Source organism: Sminthopsis crassicaudata, chromosome 6 (genome assembly GCF_048593235.1).
Source record: "Sminthopsis crassicaudata isolate SCR6 chromosome 6, ASM4859323v1, whole genome shotgun sequence".
In the NCBI taxonomy this organism is placed as follows: Eukaryota; Metazoa; Chordata; class Mammalia; order Dasyuromorphia; family Dasyuridae; genus Sminthopsis; species Sminthopsis crassicaudata.
In genome coordinates, this window is record NC_133622.1 from 248,922,295 (window position 1) to 248,944,570 (window position 22,276).

The window sequence follows — 22,276 nt, forward strand, 5'->3', positions numbered from 1 at the left end:
CCCGCAACAGTGAGGGCCTCGCCCACTCGCCCGAAAGGCCTCCTTGGCCACGCCCCTCATATCACCAGGCCACGCCTACGCGCCGACTTAATCCCACCCCTAAGGCACGCCTCCCCGTAAGGAAACCTACGGCGCCCCGCCCCCTCGAGTTACATCACCGCCTTCGGAGAAGCCTTAAAGGGCTCGCGAATCAGAAACCCTCCCATTTTACCTAGGGGAAACTGAGGCCCCGGCCCTCTCTCCCCCTCCCCACCCCCAGCCAAGAGCGAGGCAGGCACCATCTCTAAGATCTAGGTCGCTACTTTTATTCTCTTCTCCGGGGGGCGGGGCGGGGCAAGGGTCCGCCGGGGTCATCGGCTTTCCTCCTCTTCCTTTAGTTTGGGCAACTTTAAGTCGTCCAGCCGCTGCTGCTCCTCCTCTGACTTGGGCGGCTGCTCCAGCACTTCGTTGCTGCGGGACTCCTGAGACTTCTGAACCGACACAAACCTCACCGTGGACGACTGTTTGCGCGTGGAGCCCCGACGGCTGAACATGGACAGCCGCCGCCACAGCACCGTGATGATCAAGCTCTCGTTGGACTTCCGGGTCGAGGAGTAGCGACCGGAGCGTCCTGCGGGGCGGGGAGCGGGCCGGGAAAGCCAGGCTTCGGTGTCCCCGGCCGGAAGCCCCCCTTCGAGGGCACTGCCTCCCCAGCACATCTCCCACGCCTCCCTCCGGGGGTGCACGCGCCTCTTCCAGCACATGGCCTCACCCCGAGGGTGCACCTGCCTTAACCTGCGCCCTCAGATTGGGGTGCACTCACTACCCCAGCAAGCAGACCTGGGGTGCAGTCCCAGACCCTCCATTCTGCGCATGGGCTTGCAGTGCGCCCACCCCTTTCACCTGGGTCACCACGTGTCCAGCCCGGCCCCGCCCCGCCCCACCCCGGGGCAGCCTGCCAGAATGATTTGGGCGCCCCCCCCCCCCAGGCTCTACGGACCCTACCTTCCATTTCTTTCTTGGAGTATATTTCATCCTTACTCTTGTTCTTGGACCTGACACAGCCCATCACCCCATCACAGGCCTGGCGTCCAGGCAGCCATAGCCTCGCCCCACTACTGAGGCATTTGTGACGTCAGAGTCCTCCCCTCCCCCCTCTCCCAGGGGGCTGCAGTCCCAGGACCCCTGGCAGGGCACTCCAGGGGTCAGGCAGCTGGCTTCTCATCTATTCCCTCCCAGAAGTGGAGGCAGGGTCACAGAAGGTTGGAGACATCTTTATTTATAAAGGGGGGACAGGTGAGGGGCCACTCAGTAACTGTTGCTTCTTCCCTGCAGGTTGGGCTCCCAGGGGCCTCTGCTTCCTCTTGACCCCAGAAACCACTGGCTGCAGCGAATCCCACAACTCATCGCTCTCTGCTTCTTCAGGGACGACTGGGGCAGGATCTTTGGGTTCATCCTGGTGAGCGGAAGCCAAAGCCTTAGGGCTGATGAGAGGCCCTCCCCCTCCTCACTACCGGTCCAGTTGGGCCACTTTTAGTAAGTACTGAGGGGACCAACTGACCACATAAGATGACAGCTTAAAGCTGGAAGGGAACAGTGTCTGATTCCTGATTCCAAGAGGTCCATGGATGGACCCCTATAGTGCCCCTCCACCCCAGCAACTTTGGCTCCCTTGTCCCTCCAAGGGCTGCCTGGCTCTCCAGCCAGGCTATTGCCCATTTGCCCATTCCCACCAGACACTAAAACAACCGAGGCTGGGTCTACTCACCTCCCAGCTGTCCCTGCCTGACAAGAGGAGACAGTTCAGCCGTGACTTGAGATAGACCTGAAGGAGACAATTGGGGGACGTGAGTGAAAATGGGGGGATGGCAAGAGCTGGAGCAGATTGGGGCAGAAGGGGAGGGGCATCACCTTGTGCTCTAATCCTCGAGGTTCCCTTAGTCGGTGTACCCGAAGAACTCTGTCCAGGCCACAGGAGGCAAGAAGGGGCTGAGTGGGATGGCATTGCAGCCCCCGGACGCTGCCCGCCAGACCCTTTAAGCAGCAGACCAGGCGCCCTGTGGGGGGGGGGGGGGGGGGGGAGAAAGGGCATTCCAAGGAAAGTGATCAGAGTGGGCGCTTTTCGTTGCCCAACCTCCCAGCTTCACTAAGTTCCTGTAGCCAACTCACCCTGCCGGAGGTCAATTTCTGCTAGCTGCCCATGGGTGTTCCCCACGACCACGGAGCTGGAAAGGAGCCCAAAGGGCAAACAGGGATCAATCCATATGAGCTGGCTTTGACATCTCCTTCCCCCCAGAACCCAGGCAGATCCCTGCTCTCATCACTCACTTGCCCCCTGGAGTAAGAGTCATTGCCATCAGGGGATACTCTCCATAGGTGGTTTCCAGCACAGGCCGCCGCTGTGGGGAGGCTGGGTCATACACTCGGACCTGGAAGAAAACTGGGGCATTAACATGATGTGCAGTGGAAAGAGTGCTGGCCTTGGAGGCAAGAAGGCATGGCTATCCCCCTTCTCGGAGAAGGCACCTGCCCTTTCTCTGGCATCAGTTTTCTTATCTGTGAAATGGGCTGAGGAGGGAAATCAGATCCGTTCTGATATACTCAGAATCCTCTGGGAATCCAGGATCTGGCTGTAGTCACACACCTGCGACACCAGCCACCAAGTGGTCAGTGAGACCGGTCTTTGGGGCCTGCCAAGTGTCAACCAGAAAATAACAGGTTTGGGGGGAAGAGCCTGGACCATTGCATGGTGGATCTAAGCAGGGAACAGGAAATGAGGAATGGGCCAGCCCAGAGAGGGAAACCCCAGTCATAAAACGTACAATGCAGCTTTCTCTACAAGAGCCTCAGGCCTCATGAGGTCAGAGCCAAGGCAAAACAGAGGTGAGCTTGTGTTCTCCTAGCCTGGAGCCTTCAGCTCAGGCTGGGGGAACTAGAAGCCAAGAGGCACCAACAGCCCCAGGGGGCTGGATCCAGAGGCAGGATGGCCAGGCCACTCAGCTCATTCAGAAGAGGAGGAAACAGCAGCAGGGATTGGTCGAGAAGCTCAGTCTTCACCCTGTTTCTGTCATGAACCCCAAGGAGACCACACTATACTGGAAAGATCATAGACTATGGCCAGGTGGGTATTATACCAAACATGTAATCCACTGTGGTAGTTCAAGATAGGGAAGACTACCAATGGAGTAAATCATGTTAACAATATAACAAAATGTTCAACAATATCAGATGCCAAACTATAAAATAAAACAGAGTGGTAGATCAGGAGAATAGGTTAGGTACACGAGATAGTAGTAAATGACCATAATATCTAGTGTTTGATAAACCCAAAGATCCAAACTTTGGGGACAGAGAGCCATTCTTTGACAAAAACTGCTAGAAAATCTGGAAAATCGTAAAGCAAAAACTTAGTATAGACCAACATCTCACATTATATATCAAAATAAGGTCAAAATGGGTCCATAGCTTAGACATAAAGGTGACACCATAAGCAAATAACGGGAGTATGGGATAATTTTTCTATAAGATCTAGGAATAAGGGAAGAATTTATGACCAAAGAGACATGGGTATCATAAAATATAAAATAATTTTGATTACATTAAATTAAAAAGCATTTGCACAAACGAAACCAATGCAGCTAGGATTACAAAGAAAACTGAAATAGAGCGAGGCAAATTAAAACAACTCTGAGGTACCACCTCACATCTATCAAATGGACTACGGCAGAAAAGGAAAATGATGAGGATATGGCAAAATTGGAACACTAATGTACTGTGGGTGATGTTATAAACTCATCCAACCATTCTGGAGAATAATTTGGAACTAATCCTTAAGAGCTATAGAAACTACGGATGCTATTTGAATAAGCAATGCTACTACTAGATCTGTGTCCCAAAGAGATCGTAAAAATAAGGATCCACATATACAAAAACCTTATAAGCCTTTTTTTGTAGTACCAATGAATTAGAAATTGAGAGGATGTTCAGCATTTGGGGAGTGGCTGGACAAGTTATGAGTGTGATGGATTATTATTGTGCCACATGAAATAACGAGCAGGATGGATGCTCTCCGAAAAACCTGAACTTTCATGAAGTGATGCAGAGTGAAATCAGCAGTACCAAGCAATTCATTTTACATAGCAACAACAATAGTGTATGACGATCAACTGAGAATTAGTTGTTCTCAGCAATACAATGCTCCAAATGATCCAAAACAATTCTGAAGAAAAAATGATGAAAAACGCTATCCTCCTCTTGAAGCTTTTTCTTTTTTGGAGGGATAGTGGTGATAGTCTGTCCAACCTGTTGTTTTCTTTCGCAACATAACTATTATGGAAATATGTTTTGATTGACTGTATAAGTATAATCTATATAAAATTGCTTGACATCCTAGGAAAGGGCTAAAGGAAGGGAAAGAATTTAGAATTCAAAATTTTTTAAAATGTTAAAAATTATTGTACATGTAACCAGGAAAAAAAAAAAAGTTTAAAAAGAAATGTAACAAATACAATATTACATCCATAAATGCCCCAAATACAAAACTCATTTCAACTAAGGATTGTAAAAACTACAGAAATAAGTGGATATTTACCTTAAAATAGTATTTAAATCTAAGAGCAAACAGAGTTCTTTCCAGTAAGATCAGAAGTAAGGCAAGGATTTGTTGTCCAGTCTGACCCTTTGTGATCCCATCTGAGGTTTTCTTGACAAAGACAATGGAATGGTTTGCCATTTCTTCAGCTCATTTTAGAGATGAGGAAAACTAAGGTGAATGGATGAAATGACTTGTCCAGAGCCATACAACTACAAGTGTGTATGGACAAATTGGAATTCAGGTTCTCCAGCACCCTGGCAATCATTAATTGTACCACCTAACAGCCCTAAAGCAAGGCTGCCACTTCCCTCTCCCCTGGCACTATAGCTCTAACTTCTACTCTCAAAAAGAAGCCTCAGATTCTCCCAATGCTGGTGTCCTCTCCTCCTTCCTTCCCTAATGGGTACGTACGTATGTTCTGGATACTTGGATCCCTAACTTAGTAGAGTTACTGGCAAACAGTAGGAGTTTAACAAATATGTATCCCTCACTGATACATTGTTGGTGGAACTGTAAATGAATCCACCTATTCTGGAGAGCAATCTGGAACTATACTCAAAAAGTTATCAAACTGTGTATAACCTTTGACCCCGCAGTGTTTCTATTGGACTTCTATCCCAAAGTTATCTTAAAGGAGGGAAAGGGGCCTGTATGTGCCAAAATGTATGTTTCTTTTTGTTTTCTTTTTCTTTCTTCCTTGATCTGATTTTTTTTTTGTGTGTGAAGCACAACAACTGTATGAATACATATATAGGATTTAACATCTTTTAACATATTTAACATGTATTGGACTACCTGCCTGCTAGGGGGGGGAGGGATGGGAGGAAGGGAAAATTTGGAATAAAAGGTTTTACAAGGGTCAGTGTTGAAAAATTACCCATGCATATGTTTTATAAATAAAAAGCTGCAATAAAAATAAAACCAAATATGGGTCCCTTGATTTGGAGATGAAGAGCCAGACCACGTTTAATAATACAACAAAATGTTTCGCAATATCACATGTTAAACTAAATTATAAAACAGAGTTGTAGATCAGTAGACTAGGGGTAAGTACACAAGACAGAAATAAATAACCACAGTAATTGCTAGATGAGCAGCTGTCCCAGACGTGCAACTGGTCATCGGGCTTAGCTCCTGCATCTAGGTGATTCCCACGGTTTGTGTGTCTGCTCTCTTACCTGGTGATGTCCAGTGCATGTCACAATCTTCTGCGACCCGGGGAGGAATTGGATGTCCTGGTCCCAGATGGGAACCCGGAGATTCAACCAGTCATTTCGGACCTAGGAAGAGAACACACGGGTTAGACCCATCTCAGCTTGTCCAGCAGTGAGCCAGCAGACAGTTCTATGGCCCTCATCCCGAGCATGCAGTTTGACATCCCCTCCCAGGAAGCCATCACTCACATTCTTAGCCTTGAATATGGGCTCCTGGGATGATGTCTCCAGGTCCCAGACTTTCAGGGAATTCTCCTTCCCACCAGTGGCCACTATGTGAGGTCTGTCAGGATCCTGGCGCATCCTGCACACACCAGGACCCACACTGAGCTCTTTGACCTGTGATAGAAGGGAACACAGAGGAAGGTAAGGGCCAATTTCTCCTGGTATCCCAGTATTTTAGGGCCCAAAAGGAAGCCAGAGAATCACAGAAGATAGGGCAGGATACCCGCCAGTGAAGGGAAAAGGGCCCAGATGTACAAAAATGTTTAGAGCAGCTGTTTTTATGATGGCAAAAAATGGAAATGTGGCTTAACAAAGTAACAGTATGTGGATATAAGGGAAAACAACTGTGACTTTACAAAGGATGAAGGGAACAGTTTCAGAGAAGCCTGGGAACTTCTAAGACTGAGACATGGAATGAAATAAGGAGAATGGGAAACAATATAATCATAACTGGGCTGTAAAGAAAATCGCTATGAAAGACTTAAAAATCGCTGATCGATTGACTAAGCAACCAAACTCCCTGAGGTCCAACGAGAGATGCAAACGGCAACTTCTGACAGACAGGAGGCAGGAGAAAGCAGGGATTCCTGTGCCTATCTACGACAAGGGCTTTTAGCCCTACCTTTCAATTGGGGAAAGATTTTTGTTCATCAAAAAAAATTCAATTTTTAAAAAGAAATAAGGCAACTATTATGAGGTTGATGGAATTATAGTCTGCTGGACCCTTTTTTGGGAAAGAAACATGGCTTTATCCCAAGAAATCCCTCTCTTTATTATAGGTAAAATAGAACCTATCTTTGCAGAAACATAACATTTTCCACAACAGTAAAAAGCAGAGAAAATCCGTGTGTCTCAACAAGTGGGGAATGACTGAGGAAGCTATTGTGCACCATGACTGCATTTTAAGAAGTGAACTGTGAAGAAAAGGAAACAATACAGGAAGACAAATGAGGGGGCCCAGAATGAATAAAGGAAAGAAAAATGCACTGAGAATAATAATGATGTTGACAACGAGAAGCAGCAGCAAAATCCTGAAAGATGCACTGAAGAAAAACATGTTCAGAAAGAGAAACAGAATCCCCAAAATGATTGTGTAACACTGCTTGTTAAAGCTAAGCCCCAAAATATGTTTAAAAGAATTGTCCATGTTTAACCTATACCGGATTACTTGCTGTTGAAGGGTGGGGAGTGGGAGAAAAAATCTGGAACAGAAGATTCTGCAGGGGTGAAAGGGGAGCAGGTATTTTAGAAAATAAGCCATTATGAACAAAATTAGCCACATAATCGAAAAGTCACACAAGTTCCACAAATTTCACATTTTGTGTGACCTTTTTGTTGGTTATCTGCATATCTACTTCTAACAAAAGCCGAGCCCAACAACCGCCACCAAAACTACTTTCCTAAATAAGTAAAGGCAAAGAAAAGCACTCACATGTTCAGAGGAGTCCTCAGGCCACACGCGGAGAATCCCCGACTCCACGCAAGTGATAAGGCAGCTGTGGAATTAGGGGAGTCAGAGAGATTAAGGGTAGAAGAGGTGGCAGCTGAGCCCCAGCGGGAGGGAAGCTGCTCTGTGCCCTGCCTCTCTGGGGCAGCCCAACTCTCGATCCTAAGCCACAAGCCTCACTCCCCTGCCTCCTCTTCCTGCTCAGTTCTAAGAAAGTTTCTCAGTGCACCCCCACACCCCGATGTAACCATATGTAGTCAAGGGCCAATCAAGAACCTGGTGCTGAGCAACAAAACCCAGGATTAGGATCATGTGGGAGAGGGGGGGGTTGAAGCTGCCAGAAGAGAGACTGCTCAGACTAGAGCCAGGACCTTACCCATCATGCTTTGCAAGTCCCCGAAAAGTTCCTTCTCCTCCTGGACAGCTCCTGCTCCTGAGGAACTTGCCCTCCTCTGTGCTGAAGGATTTCACGGTGCCATTGGCACAGCCGATCAGAATCTGGAGGGAGGGGGACCAGAATGGATTCAACTCAGCCAGACAAACATTTTTCCCATGTTTCCTTCTCTGGAGAAAAAGGACTTGGAGGGGCAGCTGGATGTGCAGCAGGGAGAGCACCGGCCCGCAGCCAGGAGGGTGTGACTGTCTCAGACACTTAAATTTACCAGCTGTGTGACCCTGGACAGGTAGCTTATCCCCAACTGCTTTGCAAAAGAAAGGAGAGGGAAAGGCCTCTGAATCCTGGGAATTCTTATTTAAGCACCTGCTGAATGCAGAATTGCTGGGCATAAAGCCCCATAAAGACAGACAATTCCTGACTTCACATAATCCCCTGGTTAAGACACAAGACAACCCGAACCTATCCTGTGCCTGATTTTGTAAACGGGTCCCCAGCATTACTGCTGGCAGCAACTCCGGTCAGTGTGGGGCCTCATTTACCTGATTCCCCCAAATCACTGATGCTCACGCTCTCCCAGACAACCTCACGCCACGGCGACTTCCAAAATACTTTGTAAACCTCAAATCCCTCCAACTGCCGCTGTTACTCCTGACGTAGTTGTAAAGTCTGAATCGCTACCATTGTTGCTTTTACTATTCCGTGCCCTTGGATCCCCAGCACCGGGCATGGGCCAGCGAAGTAGGGCATCAACAAGCGTGTGCTCAGGAAACTTAACCACGAGGTAAACAAGGCACCCGGGTTAGCGGCAGGGGGGCCCACAGCCACGGACGCAGGTTCAAACCAAAGATCCAGAACTGGAGACAACATTCATTTTATACGTAAAGAGCAAAAACTGTAATTATCCGACATCACGGGGGTGATGAGCAAGGGGTCAAGCCCGGTTGAATGAAAGAAAATGGACACAGCCCGCACGCACAGGATGAAGCCGCCCTGTTTCTAACAAAAGCTGCTGTGAATCTCCGGGTCCCAGCTGCACCCCAAGGTCGCTGACACAGACTGGGGGCTATCAGCTCACCGGAGACTGGGATTAGATAAAGCCACCTTCTGCACGAGGTCAAAGAAGGGCCAAAGCCCTCTGCCCCCCCAGGCCCACGCAGGCAGCTGGAGAGAAGTTTGTCTTTGACTGTGGAGGTGGGGAAACTAAACCCTAGTTGTCTGAGGGCAGAGGAGAGGCTGAACTTTCAACTCTGAGCTTCCCCCTCAGAGGAAGAGGCTTGGGTGGGTTACCCAGGATGCACAAGTCACAGGGAAAAGGACCTGCGGAGTCACCACAGGCAGTCACAGTCATTCCCCGCTTGATGCCGGCCTCAGGGCAGCCTTCCCAGCCAGTGGCAGGTGCTTTCTTCCAGACCCGGAGGGCTCGGGCAGCTGCTGGCACCCCAGTGAGAGGCTCCGAGGGGAGGCAGCATGGGGGGGGGGGCGGATTTCTTCCCTCTCCTATTTAGACCATCATCGCAACTGTCAATCTAGAGAGAACCCCAAAGGATTCAGCCCAACTTTCATTTTACAGCCGGGAACCAGGCCCAAGAGACCATGAAGGGAGGAGGTGCCTGAGGCCTTGGAGGTCAGGATCATAGCCGCTGTACAACCCCTACCCCTATATCATCCTCCCTGCCCCCCATATCATCCTCCCTGCCCCCCATATCATCCTCCCCGCCCCCATCTCATCCTCCCTACCCCCCATCTCATCCTCCCTGCCCCCCATCTCATCCTCCCTGCCCCCATCTCATCCTCCCCGCCCCCCATCTCATCCTCCCCGCCCCCCATATCATCCTCCCGCCCTCCATATCATCCTCCCCATCCCCATGTCATCCTCCCCGCCCCCCATATCACCCTCCCCGCCCCCCATATCATCCTCCCCACCCCCATATCATCCTCCCCATCCCCATATCATCCTCCCCGCCCCCATATCATCCTCCCCGCCCCCCATATCATCCTCCCTGCTCCCATATCATCATCCCTACCCCCCATGTCATCCTCCCCGCCCCCATATCATCCTCCCCGCCCCCCATATCACCCTCCCCGCCCCCCATATCATCCTCCCCGCCCCCAATATCATCCTCCCCACCCCCCACATCATCCTCCCTGCCCCCCACATCATCCTCCCCGCCCCCCATATCATCCTCCCCGCCCCCAATATCATCCTCCCTGCTCCCATATCATCATCCCTACCCCCCATATCATCCTCCCCGCCCCCAAATCATCCTCCCTGCCCCCCATATCATCCTCCCCGCCCCCCATATCATCCTCCCCACCCCCATATCATCCTCCCCATCCCCATATCATCCTCCCCGCCCCCATATCATCCTCCCCGCCCCCATATCATCCTCCCCGCCCCCCATATCACCCTCCCCGCCCCCCATATCATCCTCCTCGCCCCCAATATCATCCTCCCCACCCCCCACATCATCCTCCCTGCCCCCCACATCATCCTCCCCGCCCCCCATATCATCCTCCCCGCCCCCAATATCATCCTCCCTGCTCCCATATCATCATCCCTACCCCCCATATCATCCTCCCCGCCCCCAAATCATCCTCCCTGCCCCCCATATCATCCTCCCCGCCCCCAGCATTTCGAGCCTTCGGAGGCCCAAAAGCAGGCCTTTAAAGGCACAAATAACAGCCAGAGCCTGAAGGGGGGGGGGGGGGGGTCCGTAGTACTGGTGTCTTTCCCTTTAAAGCCCAGGAGAGAGGAGGCATCCCGGAGGACTTCAAGGAGGCGGTGGTCCTCCAGCCCCACCCCTCGTTACCTGCCCCGCCCCCTCCGTTTATCACCGCCCCCGCCGAGCCTCACCTGGCTCTCGGCCGGGTCCGCCCAGCACAGCACGTTCACCTCCTCCTCCCGCCGCGGCCTACCCTCGGCCTCCGTGAAGTTCACCGCCTGCTTCCGGACCAAGTTCACGCCTGCGTCGGGACAGCGAGGGGGTGAGTGCCGCGCCCCGACCCGGCCCCGGTTTCCCCTACACCCCTACCCAGATCCGCTCACCCTTCAAGATTCCGGTCTCTGATCCGACCCACACGTGATTCCAGCGTGCCGACGCCGCCATGATACTTCCGCCAGACGACTTCCGGGGAAGAGAGGACGGGCCTCCCGACCATAGCTTCCGGCCCCGCCTCCCCTAGCAACCGGATGTGACTTCAAACGGTCCGGCTAGAAAGCGGTGGTTCTTCTAAGGAACGTTCCGTGAGCGGGACCGTAAGATGCTGCGGAAGCGGCGGCGGGGCCTTCGACTCCTGTGAGTCCGGGCGCGAGGCCGCCCGCGTGCTCGCTGCCTCCGGGTCTCCTGTCCCAGTCCTAGTCTCGTGGCTAAGACACCTTGAGGTCCGTGGGGATTCCCCGGCAACGAGGTCTCCGGGGAGCGCGGAGTCCTGCCGCCTTTTTAAAAACTAGATTGGTCCGCGGGTGTTTGTGGGATGTGCTAGAGCCGGTTACGTCACGTCCCGACAGGCCAATCCTCCGAACGCAGCCTCCGCCCCGTTAGTGCGGGGACCGGGCGGCTTCTCGCGGCCGGCGCGGGGAGGATCTCGGCGAAAGCATCCGCGCGGTTCGGAATCTCCTGGCGGCTGGGGATCCCTGATTTCCTCCCTAGAAATGCCAGGCAGACTGCCAGTGTGGGTCTGCGCCACGGGAGCTTGTGCGTGATTCAAGCTTGATTCAGTCACTTTTATATTAAACCTTGCCCTTCGGCTTGGCCTAAAGGCCACGAATACGGATGTCCACAGACTGGCGCCCGCGCCCCGGGCTCCCGTGCGGCACCGGGCGGGCTCGCGCCGCGGGCCCCGCCCCCTCGGGCTGCCGGCCCCGCCCCCCTCCGCCCTCGGCAAATTCTTCCCGGGTCTGCCCGGCCCTCCACCTCGTTCCGTCTGCCTCCTGCCCACCGACCCCCACCCTTATTCCCCGGCTCCCCTTCATCCCATTCATCTCCTGCGCCCCAGGTTTGTATCCTCAAAGTAACCTTTACTCCCAGGGCCAGCGCCCCTCGAGGTCCAGAGGGATTATTTCGAGGTCTTGGCCGTCCAGCCCCGCGTGCTTTGCTCCTTCCCAGCCCACCTGTCCCATCTGCCCCTTTCCCACTCCCGAGACTGCCGCGGGATGTTCCCTCCCCCAGCCTGGCTTTATGCCGCTTACTCCCTTTCCTCAGAGCTCTGCCCTGAGCTCTCTGCGCAGGCTCGAGGTTTTATGGACGTCGTCTTCTGGTGTCTAAAAGCGCTCGTGGCCCGGAGAGAATTCCTTGTCATTCCTGTGGTTTTCCTCCTGGGTTTCGTTACCTTGTACCAGCACGGACTCATGCTTACTCCAAAGTCTCCAAGTTTCTGACTCTTTTATCCTGTATTTTGTGTCTGTCCATCTTCTATTTCTTAGGTGTGTGTGTGTGTGTGTCTGTGTGTGTCTGTGTGTGTCTGTGTGTGTCTGTGTGTCTCTGTGTGTGTCTGTGTGTCTCTGTGTGTGTGTGTCTGTGTGTGTCTCTGTGTGTGTGTCTCTGTGTGTGTCTGTGTGTGTCTGTGTCTGTGTGTCTCTGTGTGTCTCTGTGTGTGTGTCTGTGTCTGTGTGTCTCTGTGTGTCTCTGTGTGTGTGTCTGTGTCTGTGTGTGTGTATGTGTGTCTCTGTGTGTGTATGTGTGTGTGTCTGTCTGTGTCTCTGTGTGTGTATGTGTCTGTGTGTGCGTATCTGTGTGTGTGTCTGTGTGTCTCTGTGTGTGTGTATGTGTGTCTGTCTGTCTGTGTGTCTCTGTGTGTGTATGTGTGTGTATGTGTCTGTGTGTGCGTATCTGTGTGTGTGTGTATGTGTCTGTCTGTGTCTCTGTGTGTGTATGTGTGTGTATGTGTCTGTGTGTGCGTATCTGTGTGTGTGTATGTGTGTGTGTCTGTGTGTCTCTGTGTGTGTATGTGTCTGTGTGTGCGTATCTGTGTGTGTATGTGTGTATGTGTGTGTGTCTGTGTGTCTCTGTGTGTGTGTCTGTGTGTATGTGTGTGTGTCTCTGTGTGTCTCTGTGTGTGTATGTGTGTGTATGTGTCTGTGTGTGCGTATCTGTGTCTGTGTGTCTCTGTGTGTGTGTCTGTGTCTGTGTGTCTCTGTGTGTGTGTGTCTGTGTGTGTGTATGTGTGTGTATGTGTGTCTCTGTGTGTGTATGTGTGTGTGTCTGTCTGTGTCTCTGTGTGTATGTGTGTGTATGTGTCTGTGTGTGTGTATGTGTGTGTGTCTGTGTGTCTCTGTGTGTGTGTATGTGTGTCTGTCTGTCTGTGTGTCTCTGTGTGTATGTGTGTGTATGTGTCTGTGTGCGTATCTGTGTGTGTGTGTATGTGTGTGTATGTGTGTGTGTATGTGTATGTGTGTGTATCTGTCTGTGTGTCTCTGTGTGTGTGTATGTGTGTGTATCTGTCTGTGTGTCTCTGTGTGTGTATGTGTCTGTGTGTGCGTATCTTTGTGTGTATGTGTGTATGTGTGTGTGTCTGTGTGTCTCTGTGTGTGTGTCTGTGTGTGTATGTGTGTGTCTCTGTGTGTCTCTGTGTGTGTATGTGTGTGTATGTGTCTGTGTGTCTCTGTGTGTGCGTATGTGTGTGTGTGTCTGTGTGTGTGTGTGTGTGTGTGTGTGTCTGTGTCTGTCTGTGTCTGTGTGTGCGTATCTGTGTGTGTGTGCGCGCGCTTGTATTTTGTTCGTACCACATGGATGTTTGTGGGGCTGTTCTCCAAATGCTTTGATCCATTTGTGGTACCAAAAGCCTCCATCAGCTGGCATTGCTTAGATGTCCTTTGTTTTAATGATCTTTTTATCCTGTAGATTTCAGTTTGGGTGTCAAGAAAGTCCCTTAACACATTCAGCCCCAACCTGCAAGGTGACCGCTTCATCTGCGTTCAGTGTGTCTGTCCCTAAGGACCCAGTTTGTTAGGATGCCTTGCATTCCCTGGTTCAGTGACTTCAGAACTCAATCTCAAAGCCTCGGGCTTTGTTTGTACATTCAGAGCTTTGCAGTTGACATTTTGCTATCATGGGATAACAATTCTGGGAGATGAAGGAGCTGCTTAATGTGGGGAGGGGGTTTGGGGGCGGGGAAGGGCACACATTGGGCTGTAAATGGCACAATGGGTAGGATTCTGGAGTGGTGGCTGGTGGGGGATGGGTGGGTGTGATGCTACGTTATATCTCCCCCTAGTGGCTAACTCAGGTAATGCAGCCTAGAGTCCTTGACATCCCCTGGGGTTTTGTTGCCCACGTTCTTTGTGGCAGGTTCTCTGAGGTCAGGAACAGGAGGGATGGGTACCCTCTCCCCCAGAGAGATGTCCACTGGTGCCCAGAGTACACAGTGGAGTCATTTCTATGCTCATGGCTCTCCCTTCTGAGGTCCAATTGGTCTTGTACTCCCAAATGCCAGGGTTTTTTTTTTGTTGCTGTTTGGTTATTCTTTTTTTGTTTGTTTTTTGGGGAGGCAGTGGGGTTAAGTGACTCTCCCAGAGTCACACAGCTAGTAAGCGTCTGAGGTCAGATTTGAACCCAGTCCTCCTGACTTCAGGGCTGGTGCTCTAACCACTGTGCCATCTAGCTGCCCCAGAAATATTCGTTTTAATGTTTTTTTCTTGCTTCTTGACCTCTCCAGTGTGTTAAGCTTTGGCAAGTCAACTCTCTCCTATCCAAATCAGAACTCCATTCCCTTACCCCGCCCATCCCTCCTCCCCACTTTTCCTTGGTCATCTTTAAGACTCCACTAACCCAAGCCATGTGTCATCCGCTGCAACAGCCCACCTTTACCACGTCTCTTCATTATTCTGGGCTCAGGTGGACACTACAGTACAGGACTGTGACTCTGTGTTCAAAGATCTTTGATAAACCAGATCATTATACATGGCAACAAGACTATACGATGATCAATTTTGACGGCCGGGGCTCTCTTTTTAACAGGAGATTCAAACCAGTTCCCAATTTTTCAGTGATGGAGAACCATCTGCACCTAGGGAGAGAACCAGGGGAACAGTATGGAACACAACGTAGCAGTTGTTTGCTTACATTTTATTTTGCTTCCCTTTTTTTTTTCTTGTGCAGCATAATAATTGTATAAATACGTACACATATATTGGATTTAACATATATTTCTACCATTTTTAACATATATTGGATTACTTGCCATCTGAGGGAAAGGGGAGAAAATTGGAACACAGGGTTTTGCAAGGGCTAATAATGAAGAATTGCTTTAAAAAATAAATTAAAAACAAAAAAAACCCCAAAGAGCTTCTATAAGTAGCCAAATGGTACAGTGAATAGAATGGTGGATTTCACTTACCTTCTTTACCTCAGTTTTTTCATCATTAAAAATGGGGATATTAATAGCACGCACTTCCCAGGAAGGATTACGGTGAGGATCAAATGAGGTAACAGAGCTTCAATTTGGGCTCATATTCTATCAGTTCTTTCTGGGGGAGGGGGGTTGGGGAGGGACACAGAGGGGAGAGTATTTTTCATCCCGAGTCTTTTGGAATTGTCTTGGCTCGCTGTATTGCTCAGAATAGTGAAGCCATTTACAGTGATCACCCTACAATGTGGCTGTTCCTGCGTACTTCTGACTTTTGTGGCAGTTCATCTAAATCTCCCCAGATTTGTTCTCTTTGTCATTTCTCCTTTACAGTGGCAGTCGTGTGTGTGTGTGTGTGTGTGTGTGTGTGTGTGTGTGTGTGCGCGTGCGCGCTTGTATTTGTATCACTAGAGCTTGAAAGCCTTCCTCCTTTCCACTGTCTCAGAAAGGGGCCCTCACCCCAGGGCCTAGGGCAGAGCCAGATTTGGACCCGTGCCCTGGGTTGCAAGTCCAGCCTTGACAACTGCTGGGTCCGGACACACTGTCCTGCCTCCAACAGTCACTGCACAAGACAGAGAAGAAAGAACCCAGGCAGTAATCATACAAGGTTTTGTTTCTTCCCCAAAGCCTTTCCTCATGAGGTTCTTCCTGGCCCTAACATCAGGGCTCTTTCTCTCGGCCTTGAGCAATAAGACACGAAGACTCCTGATTCCAGGAATGTTGCCCCGTCCCTTTAAGTTGGCGGCCTCGTGACCACATCAGACATGAAGACTCCAGGATCCTTCTCCTCCCCCCCCACTCTAACCCTAACTGCTCCTGAGGCAGCTAAGGGATGGATGCTTGACTCTCCCACCCCTGCATCCCCTCTTCCTCACATAGAGAGCAAGAAAAGTCCCCCTCCTGCCCTCTCTCGTGGCTCTAGCTCCTGTTTAGCCCAGAGCAGGCTGGCTAACCCGGGCTCCTTTTACTCTGAAGCAGCAGAGACAGCAACAGCTAGAGACCCGTCCCGCCTAGTACAGGCTTCTACCAACCCCCGTGTTCTGTCTTGTCTGCCCCATTGATGACTGGAACATCCAAAGGTGATGGGTGCTTGCCCTGGAACCCAGCTCCCTTTCTGTTCCTTCAGGTCCCTGACTTGTGAGGACCATCTTGAAGCTGAGTTATTGAGATCCCCTGGGCCACAGATCAGTTGTGAGCCTTTATGTTTCTTAATCCGGCCCAGGGGAAACTCTGGGCTTATTTCTCAGTGTTTTGTAAACAAGGACACCAAAAGTCCTCTTTGTGACCCAGAATCCATTAGCTAGTAAGGGCAGAGTGCCAGGATTTGAATCGTCACCTCTTTCCAGGAACAGTTCTAACATCTGTGTGTCTCCTAGCCCCCCCTGCTGCTAGCGCCTTCCCAAGATCATCTTGCATCTGTTTTGTATGTGGCTACAGCTATAAGCTGCTACCTCCAACTAGGGCAAGCTCCTCCAGGAAAGTCCTGCCCTGTGCCAGGCCCCGCAGTTACTTCACTGAGCCACATGGCAGTCCTGGGAGGAGGAGGAGGATGTTATGTGGTCCTTAGTACACAGAGGAGGAAACTGAGGCAGGTAAAGCACTTGCCCAGGATTACTGGGCTGGCAAGTGTCTGCGGTTGTGCTGGAACTCGGGTTTTCTTGTGTCTGGCCCAGGCTCTATTCACTGGGACGCCCGCCCCAGGGGGCCTGCTTCCTTTTTGCCTTGGAACCCCGGGGGACAGCCTGCACTACCTGAGGCTTGTCCATCTCCCTTCCCCTTCCATTGGTCTGACCAACCTCCCTCCACACCGTCATCCCCAGAGCTTAACAGGCCTTCATAGAGGGAAAGGAGGCGATGCAGAGGAGCCAAGTGGCCATATTTATTGAGGTCAGTCACTAGCCCCCAAACCCAGAGGCGGGGGAGTACGGAGGTGGAGCTTCAGCCAATTCTGGCAGCCCGGAGTCTCTGAACCAGAGTCCATGACCAGCGGCCCTTTCAGACCTGTCCTGGGAGCAGTGGGTTGGGCTGAATGGAGAAGGAATCGCTGGAGCTGGGGCGGCTGCCCCAGAGTGTGGCTAGGAAGGGCGGGCAGCTCAGGGCCACCTCCAGGGGCTGGCAGGAAGGCTGGCTGGCAGGGCATACGGCTTTCACGCAGAACTCGGCTTCCTTGGACTGGCCCTCTCTCCTGGCACTCCGGAAGGGCCTGGTGACGTCATAGAGGAGCCCACAGCCTGCCAGATTGAGCAGGGCCCCCTCGTTCTTTCGGGGCCGCAGGCGTCTGGTTGGTAGGGACGGGGCTGGTGTGGCGGGCAGGAGCTCATAGGGAGTAGCCGAGGGCTCCTTCAGATCCAGGAGCACGAAGACCCTGGTGAGGCGCTCTCTGGGACGGCAGTTCCGCCTTCTCTGCAGCCAACAGTATTTCTGCTCTTCCTCTGCAGGGGAAGCAGGACCGGTCACTCCCTCAGTCATCTCCCCCATCCTCACCCCAGCCCCCTCACTCCCAAAGGGCTAACTGATCCTCAATACTAGTCACCCCACTTTCCGCATACTCCAGAGTACCCCAAGACATACATTACAGCCTTGGGCTCAGGCCTCCGTTTCTGAGAAAGGACTCCTGGGAAAGGCGAACAGGTGAACTCTTCAAAATACTTTCCAGTGCAAAGACAATTATATTTAAATAGTTTAAATTTTTTTTTTCCAATCCCAATTCATAAAGCCCAGATTGAGAGCTTGATGACCCTATCATTTTACCTATAAAATAAACAAATTGGACCATAAGGTCTCTAAACCCGGGGGGATAGAGACCCACAACCATGGGCTTGGTCTATTAAGGTGGACTTAAGGGCTATTAAGGTTGAGCCTGGATGACAAGATCTGTCTTTGCTCTAGGCTGTTTCTTAGCCCTGATCCACTGGGCGGGGGTCTGGACATTTACGGAGCCTGACGGTAGCTAGGCTGGCACCAAGCCCTGATCCACTGGGCAGGAGTCTGGACATTTAGGGAGCCTTTCAGTAGCCAGACTGGTCCCAAGCTCTGATCCACTGGGCGGGAGTCTGGACGTTTACGGAGCCTGACGGTAGCTAGGCTGGTCCTAAGTCCTGATCCACTGGGCGGGAGTTTGGACATTTACGGAGCCTGTCCGTAGCTTCCCAGCTCTTAGGGCTCTGCGCTGCTCTGAAGGCGATAGTAAGCCAGTAGTGGAGCTAGGTCTGGCAAGCTGCCCCCCAGGCCTCCCTGGGCAGTGCCAGGCTGCTGGTGCCGCCCCTTCCTCCCTGTGCCCCGCCTTACCTGCCCTAGCCTCGTTAAAGAGGACTGAGACCACTCCAGCTCCCAAACTGGGCAGGACCTGCGTAGCACAGCGCACCATGCAGGCACTGACCTTGGGCAGGGGGGGCTGCGTCGTCCCCTCCTCCGGAGGCAGAAAGGGGCTGCTGGGCTCTGCACATGGTGGTATCCCTTGGCTCCCAGCGGGCAGCAGCACCAGCAGCAGTAGCCACAGGCAGTCCCTGGCCATGGCAAGCGCACAGGCTGTTTAAGGGAGCCCAGGCTTTGGGGTCATGGGAGGAGAAAGCAGCGAGGCCATTACTAGTGGAATGTTGGGGCCAGCAGGGGGAGGAGGTGCCTCAATCTCCAAAGCTCAAGCAGCCAGTGTCCGGCCAAGCGTCCTTCCACAAGGCCTTAGTGGCCCCCCAATCACCACGCCCCCAACTCCTCCCCTGGCCCCAGCCCAGCCAGCTCCAGTGTAAGGAGCACTAGTTTGGCCTCCAGCTCCAGGACTGATCTCTGTGGAGGGGGACTCCCAGAGCTATTTAAAGAACAGAAGCCAGAATATTCAGTGCTGGGCCTCCTCAAGAACAATGGGGCAATCCAGCTGAAAGGGTTCACATCCACCTATCCCACCCCAGGTCACCACACAGAATTGATGGAACAAACTCATAGAGAAATCAAAGTTTATTGTTTGCAAACAATGTAATAATTGGGGGGGGGGGGTGTTTCTGGAAAGCATGATGTCTGCAGTGCTCCCACATTTCTTCTCATTGCAGCTCCTTCAAAGAAATAAAAAAGGGGGGCCCATCATTTGAGGACAGACTCTCCCAAACGGATCAGAAGGGAGGAAGATCAGAGGCCCCTCAGTCAGTTCCTTCTGGAACGCAGTCTCCTCCTGCCTCCCAGCCTGCCCCAGTGGGTTCAACCTTTGCAGGTTCTGGGGCAAGGACAAGGAATAAGACAGGTGATGTCTTCTTCATTGGGATCCTCATTGATCCATCCATCACTCCCCAGTATCCCATGGCAAACACTTACCTACTGAAGTTTCCTGGCCATTGCCAGCATCAGAGCCATCCCCTGTGGAAAAGAAAAAAGCTTGAAATACCCTGAAACCCTCTTTAGATGGCCAAGCATGCCAGATCCCAGGGCCGAGCTTGCCACTCAGAACAACCTATCAGTCACTGTCATCAGACTGGGGCGGTAATAATCTCATCACTAGTGGGAGCAGGCCTTTGGGCAAGAGACAGAGACTGCAACTCAGTGTGAGGTGCTGCTGTAAGGGGAAGCTCACCTGCTGCTACGCATGAGGACTCTGTACTTGTGCTGTCCTGCTCCATATCATATCATAAGGACCTGAAACTGAAAAGAGCTGGTTTGCTATTGTTGTTCCCCCAGCCCCCCAGGCCAGTCTGCTCCCAGTGGCCCTCCATTTCCTGGTCAGATAAGTACATCTCAACAAGGGGGTTCAGCCGAACGAGATTCTATGAACGCATCATATCAGGAGACAACAGAGCTTCCCACCATCATTCCCATCAATTTAATGGGCTCCACCAAACACTTACATTGGACCAGGTGGCCTCACACCAGGGACCAGGAAATCTTTAGGCAGCTCTTCAAAGCATCTATAGAAAAACATGGTCAGTCAGACCCACGCCCTTACCCACAGGCCACATTTCCCCAGGGGACAGTTTCTCAGATGTTCAAGCCTTTTCATTTTATGAAAATCATAGTGAGCTAGTTAGATTCATCACTGAAACTGAACCCCAATGTTCCCAAAAGGCCAAAATCAATTACTTGGGGAACCTGGTGGTAAAAAATAATCAACTAACCTTTTCTGGGGTTAAGGGAAGGGAGTCATGGTCCAGCCTGAAAGAGAAATGTTGGCAGTTTAACATGAGCTGCCTCCTCCCACATCAATTGAGGCTTGTATTGTTATGCGTGTACCTCAGACTGTTCCTTCTGGAACAAAGCATCCTCCTCTCCCCCAGCCAGCCCCAGTGGGTTCACCATTACTGGCTCTGGGGCCAGGTCTGGGGTTAAGACATGTGATTGCTTTCCTCATCGGTACCAGGGGGATCCCCCAAAGCCTCAAAGACTACTTACCATGGTGGTCTTATCCTCAGGCAGCCCTGGCCAGCGTTCCCCTACAGATGAAACAGTAAGCTAGTTAGGAAATGCTTTAAAGGATGGCCAAGGGGGCGCTGTAGTCCCCTATGGTTGATCAGGGCTTTGGTGACTCAAAAGAATGCCATGAGACACATGTCGTCCATTAAGTAATGGGCTCATACCCACATCATCAGCTCAAACCAAGGGCTCACAGATACAAAGCAATGACACGGGACTCAAGGAGAACTTACTTAGTAAGGAGAAAGGTGAAGGTAGCACGGATCTGGGAGATCTGGGAAAGAGGGAGGGAAATGGCTGGGTCAGAGGAAGCAAGGCTGAGGCAGAAACCCCGGGACAAACAGGAGCTGCCATCAGAACTCTAACATGCTTTAAGAAGGCTGGTCCTCACAGGGCCTCAGGAGGTAGGATTCAAATCATCTGACAGAGCTTCAGTAACAGAGGCTCCCTCCCCATGGCTTGGCCCCCAGGCCGCCCTTCTCCATCCTCAGTCCGCCTTAATTACCTGTGGCACTTTCAGGTGCTGCCCCTGGAGAAGCCTAAGAAAACAAAAAAAGAAGAAAGTGTCACCTCTGTGGTCGCTCGGGCTCCCTTCTGCTCCAGCAGGGGCTGCCCACCTCTCAGAAAAAAAGATGACATCAACACTACTCAGCCATATGCTTGTCATTAAAAATTCATCACTGTGGACATTCATTAAGTGGCCCAGACCTTCCCCAGCAAATGCCACTCACCGGAAGTGGAAGCGGCTCGCCTCCATCCAGGCTCTGGGGCCCACAGCACCTGAGGAAGAGAGCAGCGCCTAGTCTTCCTGGCCCGGCCCCGCACAGCCCCTGGCCCTCCCTACCCCACGCCCCCTGGGGTGGCTCCCTCAGGCCACTCGGAGCCCGGGTGAGGCTGCTCAGGACGTAAGGCTTTCTCCACTGACCCATCAGAAAGAGAGAATTCAAAGTCCAGATCATCCTCGCAGCTCACCCAAGGAGCTACCCCTCCCCCGGCCCGAGCAGTGGCTCCCCCACTCACCCGAGGCAGAGGAACATCCGGGCGCCCCGCACCTTGCTCAGCCATGGCGCCCTGCAGAAGAAACAGGCAGTTAAGGGGCTGGAACCCCCGGAGGGGAGGGGCAGGGCGCAGGCTCCTTCTCAGAAGGTTTTCTTATCCTCACAGAGTGTCAGTACAGGTCTGTGAAAGGGATCATCACCGAGGGGCCTCGCCCCCACCCCTCCCGGAAGTCTGCGGTTACTAGCGTGGATGAGCCAGGGGGCAGGTCCTGAGCCCAGCCTAGATGTTCCCGGCACGCGGGGGCCCCAGTTAAGGGCTGCTGCCCGGCGCTCGGCCCCTTCCACGGGCACCGGCCCCTTCCGTCCCGAAGTTGGGTGGTGCGCATGCGCGCCAGCTTAGAAGGAGGGGGGGCGGCTGCGGCGGCCTCAGAGACCCCGGGGAGGGTCCGCTGATTTAGACGAATAAGTCGTTAAGAAAATGAAACCCACAGAGACCGGACGAAACTAATTCCAAAATGAGTCCTCCCTCACCTCCCCGCCAAATAGCCACAAGTAACTCACTCACCGCCAACGACAAAAGAGGACGAACGAGTGGCGGCGAGGGGCTTAAATAAGGGCTCGCAAGGGCTCATGGGATGGTGGAGGCGAGGGAGGGAGCGGGAAGGAGGGGCGCATGCGCATTAGCCC

The 22,276-nt window shown here is 52.1% G+C and overlaps 3 protein-coding genes, 2 long non-coding RNA genes and 6 other non-coding genes across 14 annotated transcripts; 1 reads left to right on the forward strand and 10 right to left on the reverse strand.

Moving 5' to 3' along the window:
• Positions 1-83: 83 nt before the first annotated feature.
• On the reverse strand, positions 84-1,180 carry TEX54 (testis expressed 54). The gene is made up of 2 exons (XM_074272495.1): positions 985-1,180; positions 84-610 (listed from the first exon to the last, which is right to left on the reverse strand). The coding sequence occupies exons 1-2, from the start codon at positions 1,046-1,048 to the stop codon at positions 351-353; spliced, it is 324 nt and encodes a 107-aa protein (XP_074128596.1). The 5' UTR covers positions 1,049-1,180; the 3' UTR covers positions 84-350.
• A 58-nt stretch (positions 1,181-1,238) lies between these two features.
• Positions 1,239-11,660, reverse strand: WDR74 (WD repeat domain 74). Of its 2 annotated transcripts, XM_074272483.1 has the most exons (11): positions 10,903-11,660; positions 10,711-10,820; positions 7,836-7,957; positions 7,445-7,508; positions 5,977-6,126; positions 5,752-5,853; positions 2,308-2,408; positions 2,149-2,204; positions 1,891-2,036; positions 1,748-1,804; positions 1,239-1,435 (listed from the first exon to the last, which is right to left on the reverse strand). In XM_074272483.1, the coding sequence occupies exons 1-11, from the start codon at positions 10,961-10,963 to the stop codon at positions 1,259-1,261; spliced, it is 1,146 nt and encodes a 381-aa protein (XP_074128584.1). In that variant the 5' UTR covers positions 10,964-11,660; the 3' UTR covers positions 1,239-1,258. The 2 variants fall into 2 exon arrangements, with proteins under 2 accessions (XP_074128584.1, XP_074128585.1); XM_074272484.1 differs by lacking the exons at positions 10,711-10,820; positions 10,903-11,660 and adding an exon at positions 8,396-9,463.
• On the forward strand, positions 1,431-10,692 carry LOC141545440 (uncharacterized). The gene is made up of 3 exons (XR_012483011.1): positions 1,431-1,515; positions 9,427-9,480; positions 10,598-10,692. It is a non-coding gene; the product is annotated as an uncharacterized LOC141545440 (long non-coding RNA).
• Positions 11,661-17,065: 5,405 nt separating the features above from the next.
• Positions 17,066-18,846, reverse strand: LOC141545442 (uncharacterized). 2 transcript variants are annotated; one of them, XM_074272499.1, is made up of 2 exons: positions 18,489-18,846; positions 17,066-17,632 (listed from the first exon to the last, which is right to left on the reverse strand). In XM_074272499.1, exons 1-2 carry the CDS (start codon positions 18,712-18,714, stop codon positions 17,196-17,198), a joined length of 663 nt encoding a protein of 220 aa, XP_074128600.1. In that variant the 5' UTR covers positions 18,715-18,846; the 3' UTR covers positions 17,066-17,195. The 2 variants fall into 2 exon arrangements, with proteins under 2 accessions (XP_074128600.1, XP_074128601.1); XM_074272500.1 differs by having other exon boundaries at positions 18,580-18,823.
• A 290-nt stretch (positions 18,847-19,136) lies between these two features.
• LOC141545443 (uncharacterized) lies at positions 19,137-22,276 on the reverse strand. 2 transcript variants are annotated; one of them, XR_012483013.1, is made up of 11 exons: positions 22,155-22,276; positions 21,612-21,662; positions 21,323-21,371; positions 21,097-21,130; positions 20,825-20,865; positions 20,571-20,611; positions 20,297-20,333; positions 20,030-20,089; positions 19,759-19,826; positions 19,503-19,544; positions 19,137-19,246 (listed from the first exon to the last, which is right to left on the reverse strand). It is a non-coding gene; the product is annotated as an uncharacterized LOC141545443 (long non-coding RNA). The 2 variants fall into 2 exon arrangements; XR_012483012.1 differs by lacking the exon at positions 22,155-22,276 and having other exon boundaries at positions 21,612-21,745.
• Positions 19,326-19,452, reverse strand: LOC141548159 (small nucleolar RNA SNORD22). Its single transcript, XR_012483843.1, has one exon. It is a non-coding gene; the product is annotated as a small nucleolar RNA SNORD22 (small nucleolar RNA).
• LOC141548157 (small nucleolar RNA SNORD31) lies at positions 19,624-19,690 on the reverse strand. Its single transcript, XR_012483841.1, has one exon. It is a non-coding gene; the product is annotated as a small nucleolar RNA SNORD31 (small nucleolar RNA).
• LOC141548150 (small nucleolar RNA SNORD29) lies at positions 20,155-20,223 on the reverse strand. Its single transcript, XR_012483834.1, has one exon. It is a non-coding gene; the product is annotated as a small nucleolar RNA SNORD29 (small nucleolar RNA).
• Positions 20,408-20,534, reverse strand: LOC141548158 (small nucleolar RNA SNORD22). Its single transcript, XR_012483842.1, has one exon. It is a non-coding gene; the product is annotated as a small nucleolar RNA SNORD22 (small nucleolar RNA).
• On the reverse strand, positions 20,940-21,016 carry LOC141548155 (small nucleolar RNA SNORD28). Its single transcript, XR_012483839.1, has one exon. It is a non-coding gene; the product is annotated as a small nucleolar RNA SNORD28 (small nucleolar RNA).
• LOC141548156 (small nucleolar RNA SNORD26) lies at positions 21,485-21,558 on the reverse strand. Its single transcript, XR_012483840.1, has one exon. It is a non-coding gene; the product is annotated as a small nucleolar RNA SNORD26 (small nucleolar RNA).